The 24,079-nt window shown below is 40.6% G+C and overlaps 1 protein-coding gene across 2 annotated transcripts in view; it reads right to left on the reverse strand.

Annotated features, from left to right (window-relative positions):
• anapc1 (anaphase promoting complex subunit 1) overlaps window positions 1-24,079 on the reverse strand; it is a 68,371-nt gene that overhangs the window by 7,152 nt on the left and 37,140 nt on the right. Inside the window, exons 34-49 of one of the 2 annotated variants that reach the window (XM_050070871.1) lie at window positions 20,710-20,862; window positions 20,378-20,459; window positions 19,855-19,946; window positions 18,857-18,991; window positions 18,187-18,269; window positions 16,562-16,640; window positions 16,359-16,433; window positions 15,329-15,381; window positions 14,997-15,144; window positions 14,653-14,846; window positions 10,503-10,589; window positions 9,928-10,045; window positions 4,262-4,339; window positions 4,016-4,083; window positions 3,669-3,807; window positions 2,927-3,013 (exon numbers count right to left, since the gene is read on the reverse strand). In XM_050070871.1, the coding sequence (XP_049926828.1) occupies window positions 2,927-3,013; window positions 3,669-3,807; window positions 4,016-4,083; window positions 4,262-4,339; window positions 9,928-10,045; window positions 10,503-10,589; window positions 14,653-14,846; window positions 14,997-15,144; window positions 15,329-15,381; window positions 16,359-16,433; window positions 16,562-16,640; window positions 18,187-18,269; window positions 18,857-18,991; window positions 19,855-19,946; window positions 20,378-20,459; window positions 20,710-20,862 (1,671 nt within the window). Of the gene's footprint in view, window positions 1-2,926; window positions 3,014-3,668; window positions 3,808-4,015; window positions 4,084-4,261; window positions 4,340-9,927; window positions 10,046-10,502; window positions 10,590-14,652; window positions 14,850-14,996; window positions 15,145-15,328; window positions 15,382-16,358; window positions 16,434-16,561; window positions 16,641-18,186; window positions 18,270-18,856; window positions 18,992-19,854; window positions 19,947-20,377; window positions 20,460-20,709; window positions 20,863-24,079 lie in introns of both variants that reach the window. The other variant, XM_050070870.1, reaches the window with a different exon arrangement.

Here is a 24,079-nt window from a genome sequence, read left to right on the forward strand (position 1 = left end):
GCTCATTTAGGTTTGTTTAGCAGCTACGGTTTAGCAATTTACTCAAGAATCCTTTTTTCTGCTGCTTGGTTTGATGTGTTGCAGTTTAAGTTTCGGATTATGATCAATTTTCCTTTTTCAGATTCATGTTTTTCTATATTTTGCATTCCCACATGGATGACGGTGAAGTTAGGAAACTTTTTGCACTTCTCTATTTGAGCACATTCATCATGTTCGTCAGATGGAGACCTGATGGTGAATTTGCATGCAAGCATCCTGGTTTAATTTCTTCCTGATCTGCACATGAGAGTTCCTGTTTCCTCTCGTTTTTTGCATTTAGATGTAAACACTCCTTGTACACCAGTAAGTGCATTCATGTTTGTGCTTTTCTAAACAGCATTATACACAAACTGAATGACTTTCAAATGACCTTGAAGGTTTTGTGAATGAAATTCAAGGACTCAAAAGTGCTGTGTCATTAAATTCAAGTACAGAGAGAAATTTTCTTCCATTTTACTGTTTAAGCTGAAACACGTGACCTCTGTGCAATCCATCTAATTAAGCGGAGCAGCCTCTTTACTCAGACAATAGGAGTCAAGTGATTAATACGCAGATTGAGCATCGGTCATGCCAATCCACTGTAGAAAATCTATTTTTACTCTGTGCCACATGTGCTTTACAAATAAAGTTACCTTGTCTTTAAAGCAGAGGGAAGTGCTGCTCTCAGTGTGCCACATTTTAGGTCTCTGAAACTATTTTCTCGAACATCTTTCTGCTATGAGCGATGGGATCCTACACGCACACAATATGAGAACCGTTCTGGGTATTTCACATGAAAAATGTATGTATTTGTGATTTTAAAACCATATTTCCAGGGGATTTAAGGCAGCTGCACATCAGAGACGTTTTCTCCATTAATCTCGTTTACAGATCTGTTTTTTTGGCATTCTGAGGTGAAGTCATGCTTGACCGTCTTTCTCACATTATTTCCCAGATCTCTATCAAGACCACAGGCATCGCTGAACCTTGGAAACTTGTTGGATAATGCAGACAAATGTTTCAGGTTGTCAGTTCATTTAACACAATCTATCACATAAAAATATAGGAAAACAGACAGAGAGTCTGGTCAACACGTCTTATTTGCTTTTACTTTTAATGAATCTCTACTAAAAGACAAAGTGGAATTTTGGAAAATCATTCTGCACTCTGTGATGTGAGGTCTTAATTACAGACATATTCAATGTTTTTGCATGCATTTGGATGTTTTAATAGGCAAGCTAAAGACATAATTTATCAAGAGCTGATACATGAGAACAGCCTTGACTTTGGTATATGATGCTTTTGGCAAGAACTCCTCTTCCTTTTTGTTTGCACTTATGTCTAAATTTAATATTCCAAACATTTGTTTTTTCACATAGCTGCAACTGGATATGTGGATGCTTCTAAACTCACCATCCTGAAGAAGACGTGACTCAGGATACACAATATTAGCAGGGATGTGGGATGAATACAAATATGTTCATTTTGTTTTTGACAAAAACAACAAACATGTGTGGGTGTTTTCCCTCACCGGCTGGGAGGGAAGCATTTGGAGCCAGGTTTCAACAGAGCAGAGAGTTTCTGTAGTGATAGCCAGACCAACCACACACTAACTCAAAACTAATGTCGAGCAAAGTGTGAATTAGAGTTTCATTTCCATCTTGGCGCTGGTAAAACGTTCAATGACCTTTTCGGGACTTTCCATAATTAAAGTCAGAGCACCTCCAGGAGAGAAGAACTTGACTCCTTCCTGGTTTGTTAATGCTTTTCTAAATGGGGGAATGTTTCCACTATAATAGGACTGAAGCTGTAAATCAGGCTATTAAATACATGTTACCAGCATTGTAAAATTGATACACTCAGACTTGAATCGAATTTACCAAACTTCCCAATAATGTTTTTCCAGAAATCTCAGAGTGAGATAAAGCACCAGCTGATCATTAGGTCTTAGCTTAGAGATAACATAAACTGTTACTGAATGGACATTTACGCATCACTACATTAAAACAAGTTGCACCACACAAACTAACTCTGACGTAGAGACTAATTATTGCCAACAGTTGCACCAACTAATTGCCAGCAGCAGCTGTTACGTAACTGAGTCAACTGACAACGCTGATGACAGCTTGCTAAATACAGAGCCTGTTGAAATAAGAGAGGAATATGTAAAATGTAAGATGGCTGACACATGTGATCTGACATTTGATTAAACTATTGATTAATAAAGATGTAAAGTGAGAAATATTACACTACATTTCACCAAAATAATCAAAATACTTACAATTACCAAACAACTTAAATGGTTTGGTTGGTGTAATTGAAAATTTACAACATATTTTAAAATACATGATTACTATTAACTCTGAAACAATTTTTCCATGTTTGTATGGATGAATAAAACAAAGCAAGAGCTACATTAATCGAGGACTGACAGTTCATCTTCACTGACATCAACCACCCCCTAAATTTGCTGTATTGTTACAGATGTTTCTTGACAACCAATTAACACGTCACTGAAGTCCTTACTTGCTCGGATTCCTTAAGTTGTAATGGTGCAACCTATTTTGTAAAACATTCATTTGAAACTAGCTGGCAGTTACTAAAAATTCAGGATGTTTTACATCATAACTTAGGGACGGATTTATGAATAGCTGCTGTAGCACAGTCCCGAGGAGCATGTATACTAAGCTGTATTACATTCAGGTTTCTTGAAAAAATAAACACTTAAAGCTCAAAATTTAAGCTGGGATGATGAAAACATGGTTTAATACATTGTTTTAGACTGGTTTGACGAGTGAAACCAGCCACAGGCTCTCTCAGGAAAGTAAAATGACTGCAAGGGCATGTAAATAAGAGTCAAAACTGACTTCAGAGTTCTCCCACAGCTATTTCTGCATGATAAACTCACATCTTTGATTTCCTCAGATGTTTTACAGAAGAACTCTGCAAAAGAGACCAAAGCAGGCTCTGAGGTGAAGGTAGAGATGGCTTCAGGCTGCAGGAACACATAAGAAAAATTATTAACAAGAACCAAGACATGAAGGAATTATAGAGAATGAAGGAAGGATATGAGGGTACAAGGAGATGTGGTCAAGAGACGAAGGTAAGATGACTGCATAAGAAGAAAAGGGGGAAGGGGAAAAGGGACAGTGAGGATGGCGGAATAAATAATGTGTGTTTTGTTTTGTTCCCCTCCGGACCTGCGGGTCTATTGACAGCGTACACTGAGGCCGTCAGGAAACCAGTAATAGTCTGTCAACCACACAGCTGCCTGCCAGACAACCTGCCAAGGCTGAACACAACCAGCCACCAGGGAGGAGATCTATTCAATTCCTTGCTCTTCTATTTATAGCCAATTGGTGCAGACGTATTTCCTAAATGTGCTGGCGTGCCTCACACCCAGCTATTGAGGAAAATGTTATTAAAGGCAAAAGTACAACACTGTCAAAAGATACACTGCAAATTTGGTTCTATTTTTTTCTCTGAACATTTCCAGAATTAAGTTTTAATAATGAAGAACTGAGAACACACATGATAATAAATTATATTTCCCTACTAGATTACCATCAGATTACTCTACAGAAGCTTAATGGACTTCAAATGATGGAAATGGGTGTTGTTTGGTATGTGCGACAGTTCCATGTGTTTACCTTGAAGGCTCTGACTCCAGAGCTGCGGTGGTTGACGGTGGAGGCCAGCAGGCTCTTCCAGCCCTGAGGGTCATCTTTGTAAGGCAGCTGGCCAGCCCGGAGTTTCACATACAACACTCCATCTCTGGACAGGATGGACCTGAGGGAGATGTACAAACAAGAGGTTGTCCTTTAAATCTGTCAACCAGTGAGTCAATACATGACATCAGGGCTCCCCCCCCAGATTCCACTACTCAATCTGTAGCACAAAAAGGCAAAGGTGGATTCCAATTATTTTCACACACTGCTTATTTAGTGATTTCATCTGACTGACGAAACAAGTTTTTAACAGATTACCCAATACTTACTTTAGATGATGTGTTTCTTTGCTGAGGTCTACGGACAGTTCCCAGTATCGTGGCCCCTTCACCTTTACCTGCAATAAATAAATAAACACAAATTAAAAGATTAAAGGATTAAGATATCAGGGCTTGCTTAATTTCAATCATTTGGGCAATATAATCACTGTGTTAATCCTCAGCAGAGAGCAAGCTTCACTGAACGGTCTAGTGTCCACTGGACTACAAAGTCCAGAAGCTGTGAAGTGTTCTCACCCGTTTGAGAAGGTGCAGCTCAGGAAGCATGGTGGGAGCCATCAACTCTACCGTCGTCTCATCATACCACCTGGTCTCCTGAAACAGAAAATGGCATCATGACATCAAACACAACAACAAAGGGTCACACCTTAACAGCTCAAAGCTTAACTGTAAGATCTGTAAACACACTGGAGCTACATCAAAGTGCACTGATACTCAGTATTGCTGCATATTATATTGCTTCACTCATGCAGCAATTAAACAGCTTACTCTAATTACATATAATGTTACCAAGAAGAAGAAATACAGACTACCACAGCCCCTAACACAAACTTCACTAATTCCCAGAAAATAATCCAAGTTTGCATACGCCATTAAATTGTTGGAAACAAAACTGTATATATGATACAGTCTAAAGTTATGTGTGTAATTCGTAAACCTATATAAAAAATACAGCAGTTACTGAAGGCTATGTATTCATGTGATATATTTATATATGATATATATCCATCCATCCATCCATCCATTTTCAATCGCTTATCCGAAGCCGGGTTGCGGGGGCAGCAGGCTAAGCAAAATATTTCAGATGTCCCTCTCCCCCAGCAACGCTTTTCAGCTCCTCCTGGGGGACTTCGAGGCCTTCCCAGGCCAGATGAGATATGTATGCATGTATGTATGCGCGTTCTGGGTCTGCTCCAGGGCCTCCCACCAGTTGGACGTGCTCGGAACACCTTTAAAGGGAGGCGCCCATTGAAATATAATGTTATTCTTACGGGCTGCACTATAATAATATATATTATATTAATTTATTGGGGGAAAAACATTTACAAGGAACAATGTTTTTTGCTGGCTCTGAACAGTATGATTTTGGCGGCATCCTGTGCGAATGTGGTCCAGTGTCCAGACAGCGGTGATGTGTAGCTGTGTACTTCAGACCTGCTCCCAGCCCCATCTGTACTGTTGCACAAAGACTGCCGAAAGCTGATTCCCGAGGGACGGCACTTCCCAAATACTCACAGAATGAATTAATCAAAATTCATATTCAGTTTTTGTAGGCTTTTTCAAATATTTACATTTTCAAAAATATTTTTGTTTATTAGACTCTCATACAGCACAAAACATGTATGAATGTTTGAATTTCTTTCACACAAGGGGCGACATAATCACTGATGATGTTCTCAGTGTCAAGCTGAGCTTTCTGCGGTGAATTAAATTGAAGTGAGGAATCCTGTCAGAGGTGGTCGCCTCTGTGGACAACAACCTTCATCCTTAACCTTCTACCATCCTTGAAATGTGGAAATACTGTAGCTTAAATCCACTGTGGTGTTGTGGCTGGCAATGTCCCTGGTTCTCGTCTACACAGGGACCTTTGTTGCACATCTCTCTACCTCGTTTCTATTTGTGATAAAACGACACAGAAATACCCCTGGAAATACTTCTAAAATTCAACCAGGTTATGGAAGCCTTCAGTACAGTACTACACACATTAGCTGCATTGCAGAGTGTCACGATTTAATGCTGTGGCCCACACCTGACATGTCATATAGATCCAAGTGGTAGTCAAGGCACAGTAGTTGAAACATGCCAATACAGGGAGCAAATGTGATGAAATTGTCCTCTACAAGATTTTTCCAGGAGATCCGGCATTAACATATGAAAACCTCCAGTTACAAGCCATCTTGCTTCTATAAAACTCTACTGCTTACCCTTCTGTTGGATGTGCACACTTTTACTCTTCACAGTGTTTCCCACTTTCTATAAAAGGTCTCACATTGTGCTTTAGTAGACAGCCACAATAATAGCCTATTGTTTACTGAAAGCTTTAAAGAACAATTTTGAAACACATAATTTCTCTTTCAAATGACTCCTTGCAAAATCAGTAAGGCTTGAAATCATTATGCTCAATGAAAAACCAAAGCTACAAACAATGCTCACAGTGCTGAAGAAAGGCACGACTTCTGAAACAGCCACATCTACACAGAGCAGGAACAAAGCCTCACTGAGGGATATTTAGAAATTACTGATCCTGTAATTCAGGAGCTATTTACTGCATCTCTAAAGATACAATTACAGTATTGCAACAATGGCTGTCCAGTATACATGTTTAAAAAATCTGGGGCACTCCAGATAGACTGGAGTAGAATAATAGCTGCGTAAATATGGCACACTGGAAGAACATCTGCAGTCATTCTCATCTAAGCATCTAATTTTCTGGTTAAACATTTTGATGGATGGATGTTTTTTTTTTAACTTTGTGTTTTTGGGGCATCAGAACAAGGTGCCAGTGTATGTCTGCTTCCTGCTTCACATGAAAATGGTTGTGACAGAGCGCACGTATTCCCAATGACATAACTGTGGCCAAAAGGAATGGGCACACTCTAGTCTTGTGCAAGATTCGGTCACGCAAAACCCGGAAGTCTGAACCACTGCGGACTGCGCCACAGTGGCTCCTCTCCAGAACTGGCAGAACAAAGAGGAAACAGAACTCCTTGTGGGTTCCACTGGATTTGAAAAGCTTTAAACAGTTTGTTCTCAGCAATCCCAACCAGTTTTAGCGACTTTTCCAACCAGAGTATCACTGCATCAGCAGCCAACAAGCAAAAACAGCTGAAGCAGAGGTTAATGGATGGACAAATGCACCTTTAAAACCTATCAACCCTCAGCTGGTTGAACTTAGGTTGTGACATCGGGTGACCAAGCTTCAATGTCAGGAAAATGTCCAATGCCAAAGTCAATTTGACTTTAATACCGATGACAGATGATGTCGATGTTTTATTGGTTTTAAAGTTGTGGTGTTAAGTAAGCAAAATCCAGTGTATTCCAAACGTCTCGTGCCGACATCATCTTGACATAGAATAACAACATTTAAAACATCATAATGTTAACGTCCACATAACGTGAAAATACTGTCAACCAATTTTCACTCCAACCAAAATTAAACATCTGTCCACTTTAAGAGTTCAGCGTCTTTCTGACGTCATATTGACGTCTGGTGCCAGCTGGGGCTTTTTCTGAGCATGACGTCAGGAGGGCTTTTAAGCGTGTCAACACCAAAAAAGCAGCAGGACCAGATGGTATCAGTTGGCAGGTCCTCAAAATATGTGCTTACCAACTAGCACCGGTGGTCACATTGATATTCAACCTGTCACTGGCTCAGTCTGTCATACCCATGTGCTTCAAGAAGTCCAGCATCATTCCTGTGCCCAAGAAAACATGACCAACCTGTCTGAATAGCTACTGCCCAGTGGCACACCTGTGTACTGATGAAGTGCGTTGATCAGCTGGCTAAGGGTTACATGTGCCCCTCACTACCTTGCACACTGGACCCACACTTCCTCCACACCACCCTGTCTCATCTGGACAAGAAAGGGAGCTATGCAAGACTGCTGCTCATGTTTAACACCACGTGCAGCCACTTTAGATTCCAATGCCATTATTAAGTTTGCTAATGACACAGCTGTGATGGGCCTGATCCAAGATAACAATGAAAAGGACGACTTAAAGGAAGTAGAGAACTTGATCTGCCCGTATCTGGGAAACAACCTACTCCTAAATGTCAGCAAAACTGATGATGGAGTTTGGGAAGAAGCAGGGAAGGAATTACGCCACCCTAGGTATTAACATGTCCTCGTTGGAGAGGGTGGACAGCTTCAAGTTCCTTCATGTCCACATCACTGATGGTCTGACCTGTGCGCTGCATACTGACTCAGTGGTGAGAAAGACAAGGCAGCGACTGTTTCACCTTAGATGCTCAGGGAATTTCTGGATATCCCCTCAAATACTGAGGAATTTCTACTCCTGCACCACTGAGAGCATCCTGACGGTAAACACTGCCTGGTAGAGAAACAGCACCGAACAGAGCAGCAAGGCTGTGCAAAGAGTGGTTTGTTCAGCTGAACACACAATAGACGTTGCTCTACCCTGCCTAGAGGATGTTTACACCAAGCGATGCAAGAATGAGGCCAGGAGATTCATTAAAGATCCCAAACACCCGGATAACTGCCTTTTCTCCCTGAGGTCGGAAGGAAGGTACCGGATACACCAGGCCAGCATTGAGAGGCTCAGGAAGAGCTTCTTCCCTCAGGCCACAAGGGACCTAAATCAGGTCAGTGCCTAAGACTGACCAATCTTGTTTTCAATATCACAGTCTTTCTGTAACGCACAAATTGAAGGAACTGACGGCATCAAAGGGCTCAAAGAATCGACCTGGCTTGCAAATTCCCCAGATCCCAATTACAGACTCCAAGAATCCACCTCCAACGCCCCAGTCCCAATCATCATAGGACATTCCCTTAGGTCCTATGTCCATGCCTCGACAGGTCAGAGCCAAGTATGATCTAAGAAGTGTCCAACATGGATTGGGGGTACCTCTGGGGTACCGGCATGTCCCGCAGATGTTCGATCAAACTGGGATCTTAAAAATCTGGAGGCCAGGTTGATGCCTTGAGGTCTCATTCCTCGGGCTAACCCAAAACAGTTTTCGCAGGGTTGAAGTCGAGTCGAGTTGCACCCACATGAATGCCAGGACAGAAGGAGACCATTGCACTGTAACAAGATGATCAGTGTTATTCACTTGACCCACCAGTGGTTTTAAAGTTTTAGCTGATCGGTGCATTCTATTTAATATGGTTCGAAAGTAAACATCTAACTCTGTAATCATTCTCAACCCCTTTTGGGTCATGTACCAGTGTGCTCTTTTATCAAACTGTGTAAATAATCATTTCATGTTTGTTGTATCTCATGTATATTTGCGTGTTTTTAGGGACTCCAGGAAAACAAGCAACCACTGGCTAAAAATTGGAATTAAAATGCAGAAAACTACTGCACTCAAAATGCCCAGCAGTCAAGCATAAATGTTACTGAGATGCCACCAATATAGCTGTTTTTACAGTGGTAGGAAAATGCTTTTTTTTTTTTACCTCATCAGTGGTTAGATAAGTGGTTGTGAGTAGTGAGCTGGCCTTGGGTGAATGGTGTGAGCAAGCTGCACAAATTACACCTCAAGTGTCTGAACTGTGAGTTTGAGGAAGCCCTCCCGCTGACAGCAGTAACGCTGATGAAAAGAAAACCAGAACGTGTTAGCTTGGTGGACAGCAATGACCTAAAACCAGCACATACTGTACGTCACAGCTTGTGCTAGTGTGTTCACGCTTGTCATGGGGAAGTGCAGCATGGGACAAATTTAAAAGCACATGTGACGTAGAGTGAGAGAGCGTGAAAGGGAGGAAGTGCATGATATAATACAGAAAAAAAGTACAAACTGTACATATGGTTTTGGGGCATGCTCTATTAAACAGATTAAAAGGTAAAAAGAGTATACAGGCTTAAAGTTTTTATGGTATCTTTTTATTGTTATTTTTTCTGTCCTATCTTTATGTTCTTAACTTTTGCGGTACTTTGCCCTTTATTTCTATTTCTTTATAATATATTTAATTTATGTTTAATGTATGCATGAAACAGAAAAGCAAATTCCTTGTAAAAGAAAACCTACTTCACAACAAATCTTATTCTGTTTTTGATTCACACCATTTTAAAGACAAACTACGCAACAGCCTCTACACTAAAGCAGTGTCGGGACAAGTGCCATGCTCAAGGGAAGGGCAGCTCAGGAGTGATGGGAGCTTCTTCTGTATTCACAGTTTTGTGCCTACCTCTGTCAGCCTGACCAGCCTTGATGAACTTACCTTGTAGGTGACTTCTAAGAGGGCGTAGCAAGGCTTCAGGGAGTCCACGTCCACGGGGACCAGCAGGCGTGGCTCTGCGGCAAGCACAGCTAGGTGCCGTAGGGCCTGCAGGTGGTAGCTGCAGCAACAAGAGCAGCGTCAACACACAACTTTAGATTACAGTCGACAGATCAAATATATAATCTATTAATAAAATAAAGACAGACAGACATTAATACATACTGACAGTAAAAGGCATGTTAATGTTCTTCTGTATAATGTCGCTCAACAGAAAAACTGTTGACAGTAGCTACATTGTTTATGTATTAATTGCTTTAACTTCATATTATGTTTAGGTTAATTTAACACGAGAATAATGTATCCCAAAACCCATGATCCACTTTAAGGATTTTCATTTATCTAGATCCCATGGAGCAGTAGGCAGGTTTAATGTGCATGATGGTGTAAATGTTATCTTAAAGGTTTTACAACAATGCCACAAATTTCATGTTAGGAGAGATGTGGTATATCTTGATTTTTTTAAAGCACTATTTAATTAAAGTCTTGTTATCAAAATGTATGTTTATCAGTCTTACCGGTTGTCAGTGCTGTGAGAAGGGAAGTGTGGGTACAGAGCGCACAGCAGAGCAGCGATGGCTGAATTGGAGGTGCTCAGGGTGTACCTAACAGAATCAGACATCACAAATACTGAAAATAGATTCCCTTCTCTCACTTGCATGCACACACCATTAAACTCTCACCGCTTACCACAAACAACAGCAAAGTGTGCACTAAAATTGCCCATGTGTTGCAACAGTCGACGACACACACACAGTGGCAGGCATTTAAAGTACAGTCGGGACAGAATAAAAACAACAAAATTGCAGTTTTCACAATCACAACAAATACAACAATGGCTTTCTCCTGCACTTACAACATAACACAAATCACAGCCAACATTGCACAAGTTTTGAAAGGCACACTGCTTTAAATAAAACACATTTCTTTAAAAAACCCTCTCCGTTAGTGAAACCAGGTGTGTTGTAATCTAGTTAACGTCATCACATGCCATGACAGAGCCTCTTAAACATAATAGCTGGCAGTTAAATGTGTGCTTTGACTAATGGAGTCATTGTAATAAAGTTGGATTCAGACAATAAAGGCTGTTTGCACATGGAAGGTTACTTGTGAGAGGACTTAATAACAGTCAGCTGAGGTGAAGGATGCTGCTCTTCATTTAAATGGCAGCTTGGGGCATGTTTAAGAGCCTCGTTACATTTTTTCCCCTCAAGTTTACAATTAAATGCTAAAATAGAGACTCACAGTGTGTTAAAGGTGAAGATAAACAGCAGTTTTTAGAGTGAATCTGGTCCAAATTCACCAGCAGTGAGGAATGAATAATAGAGTGATGCTAAACTGACAATTTTGATGGTTGGAAGAGTAAAAAATTAATTAAATAACAAATGCTTCTGTCATCTTTGCACTGCTAATACACTGATATCTAGCTGTTGACATTTTGAAAATTAAAATTGCCAATTGTTTCAAAATAGTTTAAGGCTGAAGACAGGACATCTGACTAAATTTCAGGCATCACAATGAACTGAATGTGTAGAATCACAAACAAGCAGCATCTTTTAGTAGTCACCTCATGTATAAAAAAAGTAGAGAAAATTATTTGACTACACTTTGATTTACCAGACCTTCTGTTAAAGGTTTCCTCCTACTAGTGGTTCTCAAATTGAGGGTCGGGATCTCCCTAGAGGACCCACAAATGAGTCACAGGATCGAAGTTGAAACAAATAGTCAGACAATTCATCTGCATTTGTTTTAATAATCAATAAATCGTCCCTTTTACCTAGTTTCAGATTCGCAATTCTGAGAAGTTGATGCTTTTAAACTGAACATCTTTGGGCTCTGGACTATAAATATGACACTTTGAACACATCATGTTGGGCTGTTGGAAAATGTGGTAGCCATTTTTCACAAATTCTGACATTTTATAGACCAAAAGAATCATAGTTGCAGCACTACAACAGGATGTTTATAGGTATAAGAAAGAAAAGTATACAGCACTTTTCTGTTACACAAAATTAGACAAGACTTTTTCCTACTTTCTTGTGAAGCACTGGATACTTTTACCTCCTCCTGCTTATAAAAATCCTTCAATGTAAACATCCTGAAAAGGAGAAATCATCTTTTGAACTAGCCGCACAACCATTAACTTATCACAAGAGGTTGCAAGTAGATATTGATATGTTCTAAGCTCAAAAGTTTGGGAAAACTGCTCCACTCTCTTCACCAAATACGGTTAAATATTTGCTGCTTCCATAAAGCACACTGATCAAATAGTGAGGGCTCTACGGTCTCATATTTTGTACCAATATTATCACATTTTTCCCTTGACTTTTAAATGAAATCTGCAGTTTCACAACTTTCAAACGGACAAACAGCAACGTTAGAAACTTCCTGCTTTCAGGGTTAGGTCCGCTGCTGCCATGATGACAGGACAATGGAGCCATTAAAAGGAGGATTTCTAGCGAACAACCAGTTGTTCTGAGTCACTCTTTTTAAATGCTGTCCTCATCATTTCCAGCATCTAATGTGTGGCCTTCCAGTATGTGCAGAAAAAAAAACGTGTATCTGTTTTACTATTTCTACCCATATGGATGTGTAAAGTTATACTATATTAGTAAGAGTGGGGAAGTTTGCGCTGTAAATTTGACCCACACTTCTAGTGGGCAGCATGCAGGGACCAACTCCAGTTCTGAGGTCAGTGTTCTGGTGAAAGGCAATGACAGAAGTATTTATAATTCCTCACATGTTAGTGTTTGGTTTAGAAGGAAACCAGATAACTCACAGGAAACCAATGCGAATATGGAAAGGACAGGCAAAGCCTACAGGCTGCTGTAGCTATCATTAGGTCTACATGCCATGTGTTACTTTGGGTGGATAAACTTAACTTTCACTTCAGTTTCCTGCGAAAAAAACTGAATAAACGGGAAGAGAAACTAACTGAGCAAACAGAAAGACAGAGGGAGGGTAAGACAAAGGAAAAAAAATCAAACAGAAACCCACATGACAGAGTGGCGGTAATGGGGAAAAACAGGTGAGAAAATGAATGGAAAAAAAAATAGAATGGCAGTGATGGAGCGATATAAAGTGTGTAGAAAACAAATATGAATACAAAATTTTCAGTGCAAACGGGTGAGAGACTGAATGACAGACAAGCAGAGGGAGAGAATGAAGGAAATGCAACAATGACATGGCATGAGTCTGCTCACCGGCATGAACTTTAACCTTCGCAGACCCACGGCAACACACTCATAATAATAGACACTACGGTGCATGACATTCAAACCCAGTGGCTGCTGCTGCGTGGGCTTTCAGCTGGCAGGTCTAAATTAAAACACGATCCAAATAAACTCAAAAGGTTCATCTGATTACGGCTGTAGGTGTGGAAACATTTGCGACATGTAATGAGAGTGGGAGCCGTTGTTTCTCTTGAAAATACGCAGGCCAAGGTCAGTGGTTGGAGGAACCTGGTTTGAGTGTGTGTGTGTGTGTGTGTGTGTGTGTGTGTGCAAATGTCATTCATTATGCACAAGGCAGCACTCAAAACAGGCTTGTGTGTATTTGAATGGCTAAACCACATGGCATACCTGGTCCTTCCCAGAAACAACAGACCCAAATCTGGTAAGTGTGTTTCTGTGTGTGCAATTTTGGTTTCATTGGCATGCAGCGATTCAGGTGTGTTTTGAATGGCTACACTTAAAACATAATTAACCTTGGTGTCTACATCAGAGAATCATGAGTCAAAATCCAAAGTGTGTCTGCCTGTATTTTAACTACTCTGACTAATGTCAGTGAGGTTTGGATGTTTTAAAACGATCACCCTCTAACTTCTTCTTGTGCATGTACTGTATGCTTGCAAGTATTTTACATGTGCACAAGTCTCCTCCACGCCTGCCATGTCCTCAACTGAAGGTTCACAGTGGCCTGTTTGGTATTTTCCCTATAATCAACAAATCCCATTAGAAGACCAACTCAAAGAAGGAATTGATCTAAGAAGCCTTTCTCGCCAAAGTCTGACATATTCTATTCCTCTGTGTCATAGGCTTTCATGTTGTCCACAAACTGGTACAAACAGATGAGCCACATCGTTGCACTGGGTGACATATTCCTTTATCACTGTGAGCACTGGTGTAATTTATTTTCAGTCCATCTTGCACACACAGTCCTGCTGCCATATAAAATCCCTTGAGCACCAAATTTATATTAATCCACAGCTGAAACAGTCCCTAACAAATGTTGTATTTTTTAAGTATAGTTTACTAAAAACTACAGTGCCCAGATGTTTTAGGAAATTATTGAGCATCTTTAAAAAAAAAAGAATGAAAGTATATATTTATGAGACATTTCTACCAATGTATCTTGTCAGTAAGAACCAATGGGCCTGAAGCTGAGTGCCACAGACATGGTGGAGCAGTCAGTTTTAGATTTTTTATGGGATTTCATGAGAAGAAGAAAAATATAGAACAACAACAGCCAAACATTTCTGCATTCCTGTCTACATATATAACATTCGGGGTGAGAAACTGCCCAGTGAAAGTTGCAGTAAAAGTTACAACAGCAGATCTTCTGATTGGTGGACGACCCACAATACCTCTGAGCCACAGCTGCCCCTGAAGATAAAAATATGTATTTTTTTTTCCTGTGGGGAATCTGTGAAATATGTTAACATCTTACCTGCCCCCTCCCAGGAAGAGCAGGCCCAGTGCCATGTGATGAGCCATGTGGAAGCCGTAGTTCATCTCCCCGCCAGTTCGCTTGTGGAAGAAGCGACAGAGCTGCAGGACCTTCAGGTTCCCTGTGCCGGCCATCACCATAGACATGGCCAACAGAATCATTGACAGACCAGTCTGAAGGTTGTAATAACCCGTCTGCTAAGGTAACCAGCACATGCATTGACAGACAGAGAAAAAGAGAGCAAACAAAAATATAAGGAATCATCTGAAGTTTATCAGGCAACACAGCAGTTTTCATGACTGTGATAATCCTGTTAAGCCATAGAAACTTATACAAACACTTACAACGGCAGCTGTACCAGCGAAGGACATGATCTTCATGAAAGTCCTGGCAAACTCGTAAAGGCAGTCGAAGGCATCGGAGTTGGCTGAGCCGGCAAAGCGTAAGCCCAGTGCCATACAGGCCCCAGCAGTAATGTAGTCTTGGGCTTGGCTGAGAGAAACACATAACATAATCAGTCATGGTGGTAGGACACTGCGGAGAACATCACAAGCACAACTACAGTGGTGACGTGAAGAAATCACGTATTACACTAAATTCACCGAAAAACAAACAATATTCAACGTTTATTCCAGAATTTGTTTGATTCAGAGTCATTTTTGGGTTAAACACTTACGCCATTGTCTCCATGTTAATGTCTTCTGAAGGGTCAAAAGTTCCCCTCATGATCTGGAAACAAAACAAATGTAGAGAAACAGGAACTGTCTTATTGCTACTTTCAGTAGACAGTATGATGTAACTGGCTGTCTTAGCATATCTAACATTTAAATGGGCATAAAATTCTCCAAAATGAATCATGAGTAAAAACAATGAATTGCAAACATATTGCAGACACTTCGATTTACTGGAAAGATATTAAAAAGTACAACAAACTGTAAACAAAATCCAACAAGCCCTAGAGAGTGTTGCAGTAAAAAACATCCAATCACCTCAACCATATGAAGTAAGAAATTGCACTGTGGATAAACAGCTGAATAAATTAAGCAAGTATAAATTTGCCTCTGGATTAATACGGACCAATTTTGGATCGACTATGTAACTATGGTGCAGTGTTTGGTACCTGGTTACAATGACAAAGTGTTCTGAATGTGCCAAAACTCTAGTTACTAGTATGTCTTCATCCATTCAACATGCTAACAAGTCTGGAAAAAAATATTTCTAAAGAATAGACGCTGATACATTAATAACCAGCAGCCATTACCCTATAATGACATGTAATTTTTCAAAGAGACTCTCATGTTTGCAAAGGGCCAAAATATGTCCGGTACATCTATTTCTGTTACTTTATCAACAGACATATTTATATTTTTAACCATATTTATATCTAGCCACTGCCTTTTTCTGGCAGCAGACCAACAAACACAAGAACCCTTACTGCAGACTAAGTGGAGCAGCCGGAGGTTCACTTTCACTCCTTCTCAGGAGTTGTTAAGTTGTTTCCACGCTGCATTTTGTCCTAATAACTTGTCAAACACCCTTCAGTGTATTTTCTGCGTATGAAGTGGTTGATGCTCTTTTCTTGTTTGTCCAAGGTGGCCATTGCTAACTATCCAGTTCTTCTGTGTGTGCATCAGGAAAGAGATACTACACAATAAGTATGCGCAGTAGCTTTGATGAACCGTGTGCATGTATATGTGTTTTCTCACCTGGGGGATGTTACTCTTGACCCACTCAGTATTAGGGAGGATTTCATCCCACATGATAATACACCGAGCAAGAGTCTGAGAGGGTAGAGAGGTGAGAAGGAGGAGAGGAGGCAGAGAGACATATATACCAGATTATGGAAAGGTGGGAAAAATGATCATACACATATGCACACACACATGCACACAACTAGTGCCACACCAACCCTCAGCAGCAGAAACTCTGGCTTGATGAAATCCAGCAAGAACCAAGTGTCTGGAGGTTTCAGCCAATCCGCAATCGACCTAGTGGACAGAACCAGGGAGAGACAAGGAGGTGTTAATCGCCTCCTTCAACACCCTCTCAGCCAACAGACAGACGGCATCAGACGATCCTTAAAGAAGACAGGAGCTTCTTGACTAATAGCAAAAAGCTGGAAGATGGAGGAGTCTTGTTCCTCTAGCGTAATGTGACAACTGGACTCACTGAGGGATGAAACTATTCATCAGGCAGGTTAGGGTGTTCTGCTCGATTCACATGGACAAGAAATGGTTGAAAAGTAGAAAGCACCACACATGCAGTTTGCTATTTATAAATGTACCATACTCACTCCAAGGTGTTTAGTGGCACAGCCATCCATCATGTTCTTTAAAACGTCAATTTTCCTATTGTTTTGTATCTTGAAATAAAATGTGGAGTGGTTAAGTGATACATCAAAACCCTTTTTATTTGCTGTATAGCACATTGTTTCGTGTTTATGCGGCGCACGTGATGACTTATATTGTTTACACGACTGCATGTCATTTCTGTCTCTACATGGTCGCGTGTTTACAATTCTCCTCTGCTTTGTATATCGCTCACGGCGGAGTTTCGCCCCATTGCGCACGCACGCACACACACACACACACACACACACACACACACACCAACCTCTCTCGCTCTCCCTCTGCCATTTTCCGCATGCTGTTTTTGAAATCTTCCACGATCACCTGCCCCTCACATTATTTGTAGTTCACCTACTTGACTGGCTCGTGGAGTGAATAGAGGAGAGGAGGGGAGGGGCGGTATTGCACATGCGTGATGCGCGGCTTCCATAGAAGACAAAATAACATCATCTCCAGGCGTCCGTGACCAAAAATCGTTTACCCTCGATTTTATTAATTTTGAAATCGTTTGACCTCAATATCGTAATCGCGATCACCAGACGATTAATTGCACAGCCTTATTGAGACATAAAGCAATATTCCTTTAAGAGAGCTCTTTGCGACGTTCAGAGCTAATGGCGCTAACAGCACGTGCAGTGCTAACAACACGAACAGTGCTAACAAAGCTAACGGTGCTAACAGAGCTAACGGTGCTAACACTGAGGGAGAGGAATGCCATGCCGCCATCATAGGTTGTGGCAGCGTTATCAGCAGTAACCGCCTCATAAGTGCAGAAGAGTGGCGAATAGCTAGCCAGTGGAAAAGAAACACAGGGACTCACATGCACAACAAAGAACAGTGAAGCTTGGATCACATCACACACAGGGAGCGTGACTTCACACTCTGCTCAGGACGCCATTACCCCACCTTAGATTTACCTAGCAGATAGTTGTTTACTGCTATAATAATGTTCTAAATGTTGTAAACTGTTCCTTTAAATACACAACAATCAAATTATTGAACAACATGCTCCCAGTTGGTACGAGTGCAGCTTGTGCTCGTTGGTGCTATTGTAAAGTAAAAGCAGTTGTGGCAGCAAGAGAATATTTTAAGTATTGCGAGTGATTTAGAAAAGTGCACCCCTGAGACTTTCTTGTTTACTTCTGTGCTTGAGGAGATAGCTGGATCAAACAGTTGTTTTTCTCACCTGTTGTTGGTCTTGAGGTAGATCATGGCGAGGGCCAGCGTGGCCCCTGGACACGTCACGTCTACATTTATGGTGTCACCCTCCTGGAGTGACCATTAATGATGTTTGGAGAAAACAAATATTTGGTTAGCAAGCCAATCACAGTAACTATCAGTGTTTTGTTGTGAGTATAAATTAAGTGAAACAAATTTAAGTGTTTCAGTCAACTTGAAAAGATGTGTGAATTGATGAACATCATTATGACGTTTTATGATTACACAATGTGTACAGTGATTTAATTATGAAACTCTCGGGACTGACTTTATAATATCAACAGAGTTTCAGACTTACAGTACCTCAAAACAAATCTCTGACATTTCTTTGCTGCAATTTCTTCCTACTAATAAACAGACTGAACGACGAGACAATACATCTGTGAAATACCCTGATGATGTATTACTTCAGCTCTATAAGGCTTTAATATATAATAAACCCATTACACATTATCGTGAAATGATTACGCTGTGAAATGCTAAAATAACAGCGTTATGAGTAATTTCTTTGACTTTAAGAAAGATGGAGCAGATTGGCAGCTTCATGAAGATGTATTTATAAGTTCTACATGTTATTACAGTACAGTGAAATAACACTTTCATCTTCTAATAGAAACACAAAAGGATTTGTTGTCTACCTTGATTTGGTAGCTGGGAGACTTGTGTCTCTCCCTGTTGGCCCCAGCCTGAGCTCTGCGGTGGCCCCCAACCATGTACTGATACAACTGCTCAGGAACATTCAGGTCTATCATCCCAATCAGGTTACTGCCATGCTGCAAGGAGAGAGACAGGAGGGGGGGTGGTTAAGGGAAGGAGAGGATGATGACAAAAAGGGACAGGAAAATGATGAGACAAGAGTGGGAAGAGAAGGTGGAGGAAACAGGACAGTGACAAAATAACAGAGAGGTGGAGGGGAAGGAATTATGGTGCAAGACAAAGACAGAGAAATTAAAATATTTTTTGTTGAGAAAAAAAAGCAGGAGATAATATGGGACAATGTCACACAGCGGCAGAAAGCCAGAGAGACAACAATACAGAGGTCATTGTAAACTTTGTGAGAATGTACGTTCTTCCTCTTCCTCAGTTGGCATGAACACAAAGTATCACTACGAGAATGACAAGTGACAGCACATTTATGTGAGGTTTCATTTCAGGTTTGACTTTAGTATATCACCTCTCAGCCTTCCCAGGGAAGTTCAACCTCACTTGTGTACTATTAAAATGAAACTACTGATCATTCTAGTGAAGAAATTCGGTGGATCAATCGTCTTCTTACTGTGAATGCCAAAATGCAAAAATCAAGCCAAAAAACAAAAACTTCAGCGGTGAAGTTTAATGGCACAAAGTGTTTCTGTGTTCTAAAGTTTCAATTATATACTTAAGGTTTTGTGAGAAAGCAGTTGCGGCTCTCCGGAGTTCACGTTCAGCAAACATACAGGGAGAAAGCCCTACCAGAATATATAATCAAAAGGAAAATATTTTAAGTTCAACTTTGTGTGACTCTCTGTGACCGACAGTTTCCCTTAAACCATGTTATATGGCGAACCCGGCTGGAACTTCCTTTGGTTAAAACAACATTAAAATGCTTCTGCAAATATTAATCGGCCTGCAGAGTGTTTTTTCGTGCATGACTTACCCCCAGACAAACCATGCCCAGAGCCAGTCCTGCAGCTAGTGAATAGGACTCTCTGTCTGTACAGTACTCCATCTCTGGACCAGGAGGTCGACCTGAAAGACACACACAGAGAAGCCAAGAAACAGATTTATACCATCTGTCCATGACGAGAAAATGCAAGAAACACACTCAGAAATATGAGATAAAGATCATTTTTTAACTTTTATTTATGTTTCAGGCTATCAACAATCAATTAACCTGATGCTTCTTGATTAATCAATTGTTTGGTCTCTTCAAGTGTGAAAAATGCTTCTTATACAGTTTATTATTATCATTTATTGTAGCAGCTCTATTTCTGTTGGTGCCTTTTGCCAGCACTATTCAGAAGTTCTGACCATATGTAAAATGGATATGCTGACCTTTAATTAAAAAGCTATCCCCTGTTAAAAGCACTTCTTTTGAACCTATAGTTAATTTTTGTTTTTAAGAGTTGTGCATTTGTGGCATCTGTCTGTTTTGAGCACACACACACACACACACGCACCTATCTCAGACAGCAAGACTTCAGCATTATGTCTGTGTCCCGTTCCCTGGTACACCAGCCCGATGCCAATTACAGCAGCGACCTGTAGAGCAGACAGAAAAAAAATTGAATGCTTATCAGTTAATTTTTTGTTTGTGTGTAATTTGTACATTCTTGAAGATGTTAGTAACAGTTTGCATAAACACACGCAGACTAATAGCCGTGTAATTACTCATATACTCACTCGGTCGTACATAATCACTTACAATAAACGCAATTTCACGGTCTACAATTAAAGTTTTTCCTCACTGCACTGATACACTTCTTATTTAAGTATGCACACTCACTCTTACCTGAACATTGTGTGGTACGTCCAGCTCAGTGGAGGTGGGCGGGAGAAGGGCAGGGATGTGTATACTGAGCAGGCGGGTAATTGACATGTCCATGGTGCCCAGTTTGGCTGAGGATACGCCCAGAAGGAGCCCGATACTGGTCATCTCATGGCCCTGAAAAGCAACAGTGAAAAGTTGGACCATTGCAGAACAGACATGTCAGTGGATTTGAGGTGTCGAAGACGGCTGAACATAATTTAAAAAATATTTGTAACTTACTGGCACAACTTTAACACAGGAGGCGGTTTCTGAACATTTCAAAAGCTGAGATCTGAGGTATTTTTTCTACAAATAAAGCGATTTCTTCAAAGACTAGTCAGTTTACGTAAAATGTGTACAGCACATCACACAGCGTGAGGTGTCCCTGTGCGCTGAATACCTGCCGCAGCAGAACAAATTACTTCCAGTGTTATCACCTCTTACTGGGATTTCAATATCTGAGGAGCTCAACCAGCATCCACACCTCAGCTCAGCATGACTGACAGTTTTCATTAGACCCCTGCGGATCACCTGTGTGCGTTTTTAATAATCACAAAGGCATACCGCGCTCAGCCTACATGTACCTACACCAACAGTCTGAAATTGGTTATCTATTATTTCTGCTCTGCATTAAAATTACAAGTTCCAATCACCAGTCACTGCCAAAACGCTGAACTCCACTGGTGTTACTGACTGATATGCTCTTCAATAAGTAAGCTTTATAAACTCTTCCTTTTTGTCATTCAGTGGACAATATGCTAAGAATATTCATGACTACTAATTTTGTAAAGGATAGTCAAATTGCTCACGGCGGCTGCTCCATCTGTGTGTGACAGCGTGTGAATGGTTACTGAGTAGGAGGTGGCACCTTGTATGGTAGCCTCAGCCACCAGTGTGTGAATGTGTGTGTGAATGGGTGAATGTGACAAGTAGTGTGAAAGTGCTTTGAGTGGTCAGAAGACTAGAAAAGCGCTTTACAAGTGCAGGTCCATTTACCAGTTAGGTGCATCTACATTTTGCCAACATGTTCATGTATAACATAAAAAGACAGTATCAGGCTCAGTGGCAGTTTTAAAGATTCGTAACGTCAGAATTTGATAAAATATTTGTGGCAATTAAAATTATTTAATGACGTTTAAGGCCTAATATTTATGAAATTGAATTTAAGAAATCTTAAAACCTTTAAAGGACCTGCAGACACCCTGGACAAAACAACAACGAAGTGTCTTTTTTTGCTAGTTTAATTTCTAAAGTAGGTTCAGAGAGAACAGATCTTAAAGATTCACTCATTTTTCATAACCGCTTATCCTGTTGAGGGTCACGAGGGGGCTGGAGCCGATCCCAGCTGACACTGGGTGAGAGGCAGGGTTCACCCTGGACAGGTCGCCAGTCTATCACAGGGCTGACACATAGAGACAGACAACCATTCACACTCACATTCACACCTACGGCCAATTTAGAGTCACCAATTAACCTGCATGTCTTTGGACTGTGGGAGGAAGCTGGAGTACCTGGAGGAAACCCACACTGACACAGGGAGAACATTCAGACTCTGCATAGAAGGGCTCCCCCACCCTGGGTTCAAACCAGGAACCCTCTTGCTGTGAGGCGACACTGTTAACCACTACATCACCGTGCCACTAAGAGATCTTAAAGATAAAAAATAAATGTAACCCTTTTAAGGTGAGACTAAAGAACCCACACATTTCTTTTAAATAAATAACAACACAGATTGTAAAGCCACAATTAATAAAAACAAATAAAACACATTACATTGGCTCAGTTTGTCTTTGCAAAAGGCTCCAGCAACAAGGCAAACACACTGGGATGCTTAAAAAAACAAGGGACACACACACACACACACACACACACACACACACACTTCTGTCTAAAACCACAACCATACACAATTCTGATGAACTGATCCAAAGTATGTTAGTTTCTATTCTCACTGTAAAAGAGAAATTACGCGGACAGAAAACCACGAGCTGCAAGCAGGCTTCACTGTGAGACACGTTCATGGTTTTCATTCAGACTTACTGTCAGTTACACACACCTGTTTGTCATGTTTTACTGTGCAGCTCTAATGAGTTTCCTGCTGTTTTATTTGGACTATAAATCAGTGTGTCACCCAGAGTTATTAATGTCTTTGTCCAAATATAATTTTCTGTACATTCATTATAATGGATGAATTAGGTGATTTTGATTGTGTTGTGTCACTGAATTATCATTAAAATATTACTGTACAAGACGAGTTTGCTTAATTAAGGGTTTTGATGTATAGCTCAATACACCCAAGCCCTAAATTCGCGACTTCTGAAAAACGGCTTTCTTACCATTAAATGTGTACAATAATCTTTGTGGTCGATTATATAAAATGAGCTGATCCTCACAGGACAGCATTAATACTTTAATCCGATCATTTCAGGCTGTGGACTTCCCCCAAATTTCAAGTACTTTGAAATCTGTATGAGAGCATCCTTACATTTAACTTAAAGACAAATGAATTAAGGAGAGCTCTTTGATCTTCATGTAGTGCAGCTTTAATTCATATCCTGAATCTATATGGGAACTAAATCAATCTTGAACCCAGTGTGGATCCTCTCTGTGTGGATTTGGTGCAGTGGCTCCCCTTCATCTTTACCCATGTCGTTACACTGCCTGTTTTAATTAAGAAAAATAAGAATTGGCTTGCAGCATCCTGTTGTTTTTCTCACTTGAAAGTGGGAAGGACTCATCTTGTGTCAAAGTTCTCATAGGGCAGAGTTTCGATCTGACTGGCTGCTTGGCTCCAATGCGAGTTTACGTCTCTCATTTACAGTCATCTAGAGAACTGTGTGTAGGTGTGTGTGTAGTTGTGTGCATAAGTTAATGAGAGTAAATGGGTGTACCTTTGTATAAACTGTATTTAACTTCATATTTATTTCCCTTTCTTGCATTTCTTTGTGACTGGTGTGTTTACTGTGTGTGTTTGCACCGCAGTAAAAAACAGTAATTTAGACCACCGTCTACTGTAAACTGAGCATTAAGGTGGAAAGGTGCTCATTAAACCCAAAATATGTCTGCCTATGTACGTTTGTAGGGCGTTAAAGGGACAGGACTCCACATAAAAAGTATGTATTTTTCCTCTTACCTGTAGTGCTATTTATCAGTCTAAATTGTTTTGGTGTGAGTTGTCGAGTCTTGGAGATATCGGCCGTAGAGATGTCTGCCTTCTTTCCAGTTCCAGAACTAGATGACACTCAGCTTGTGGTGCACAAAGCGCCAATAAAGTACATCTGAAAAACTCAACAGCTATGTCTCTTTCCAGAAATCATGACCCAGTTACTCAAGACAAACCACAGACTTTGTT

This window comes from Epinephelus moara, chromosome 19, assembly GCF_006386435.1.
Source record: "Epinephelus moara isolate mb chromosome 19, YSFRI_EMoa_1.0, whole genome shotgun sequence".
Taxonomy (NCBI): Eukaryota; Metazoa; Chordata; class Actinopteri; order Perciformes; family Serranidae; genus Epinephelus; species Epinephelus moara.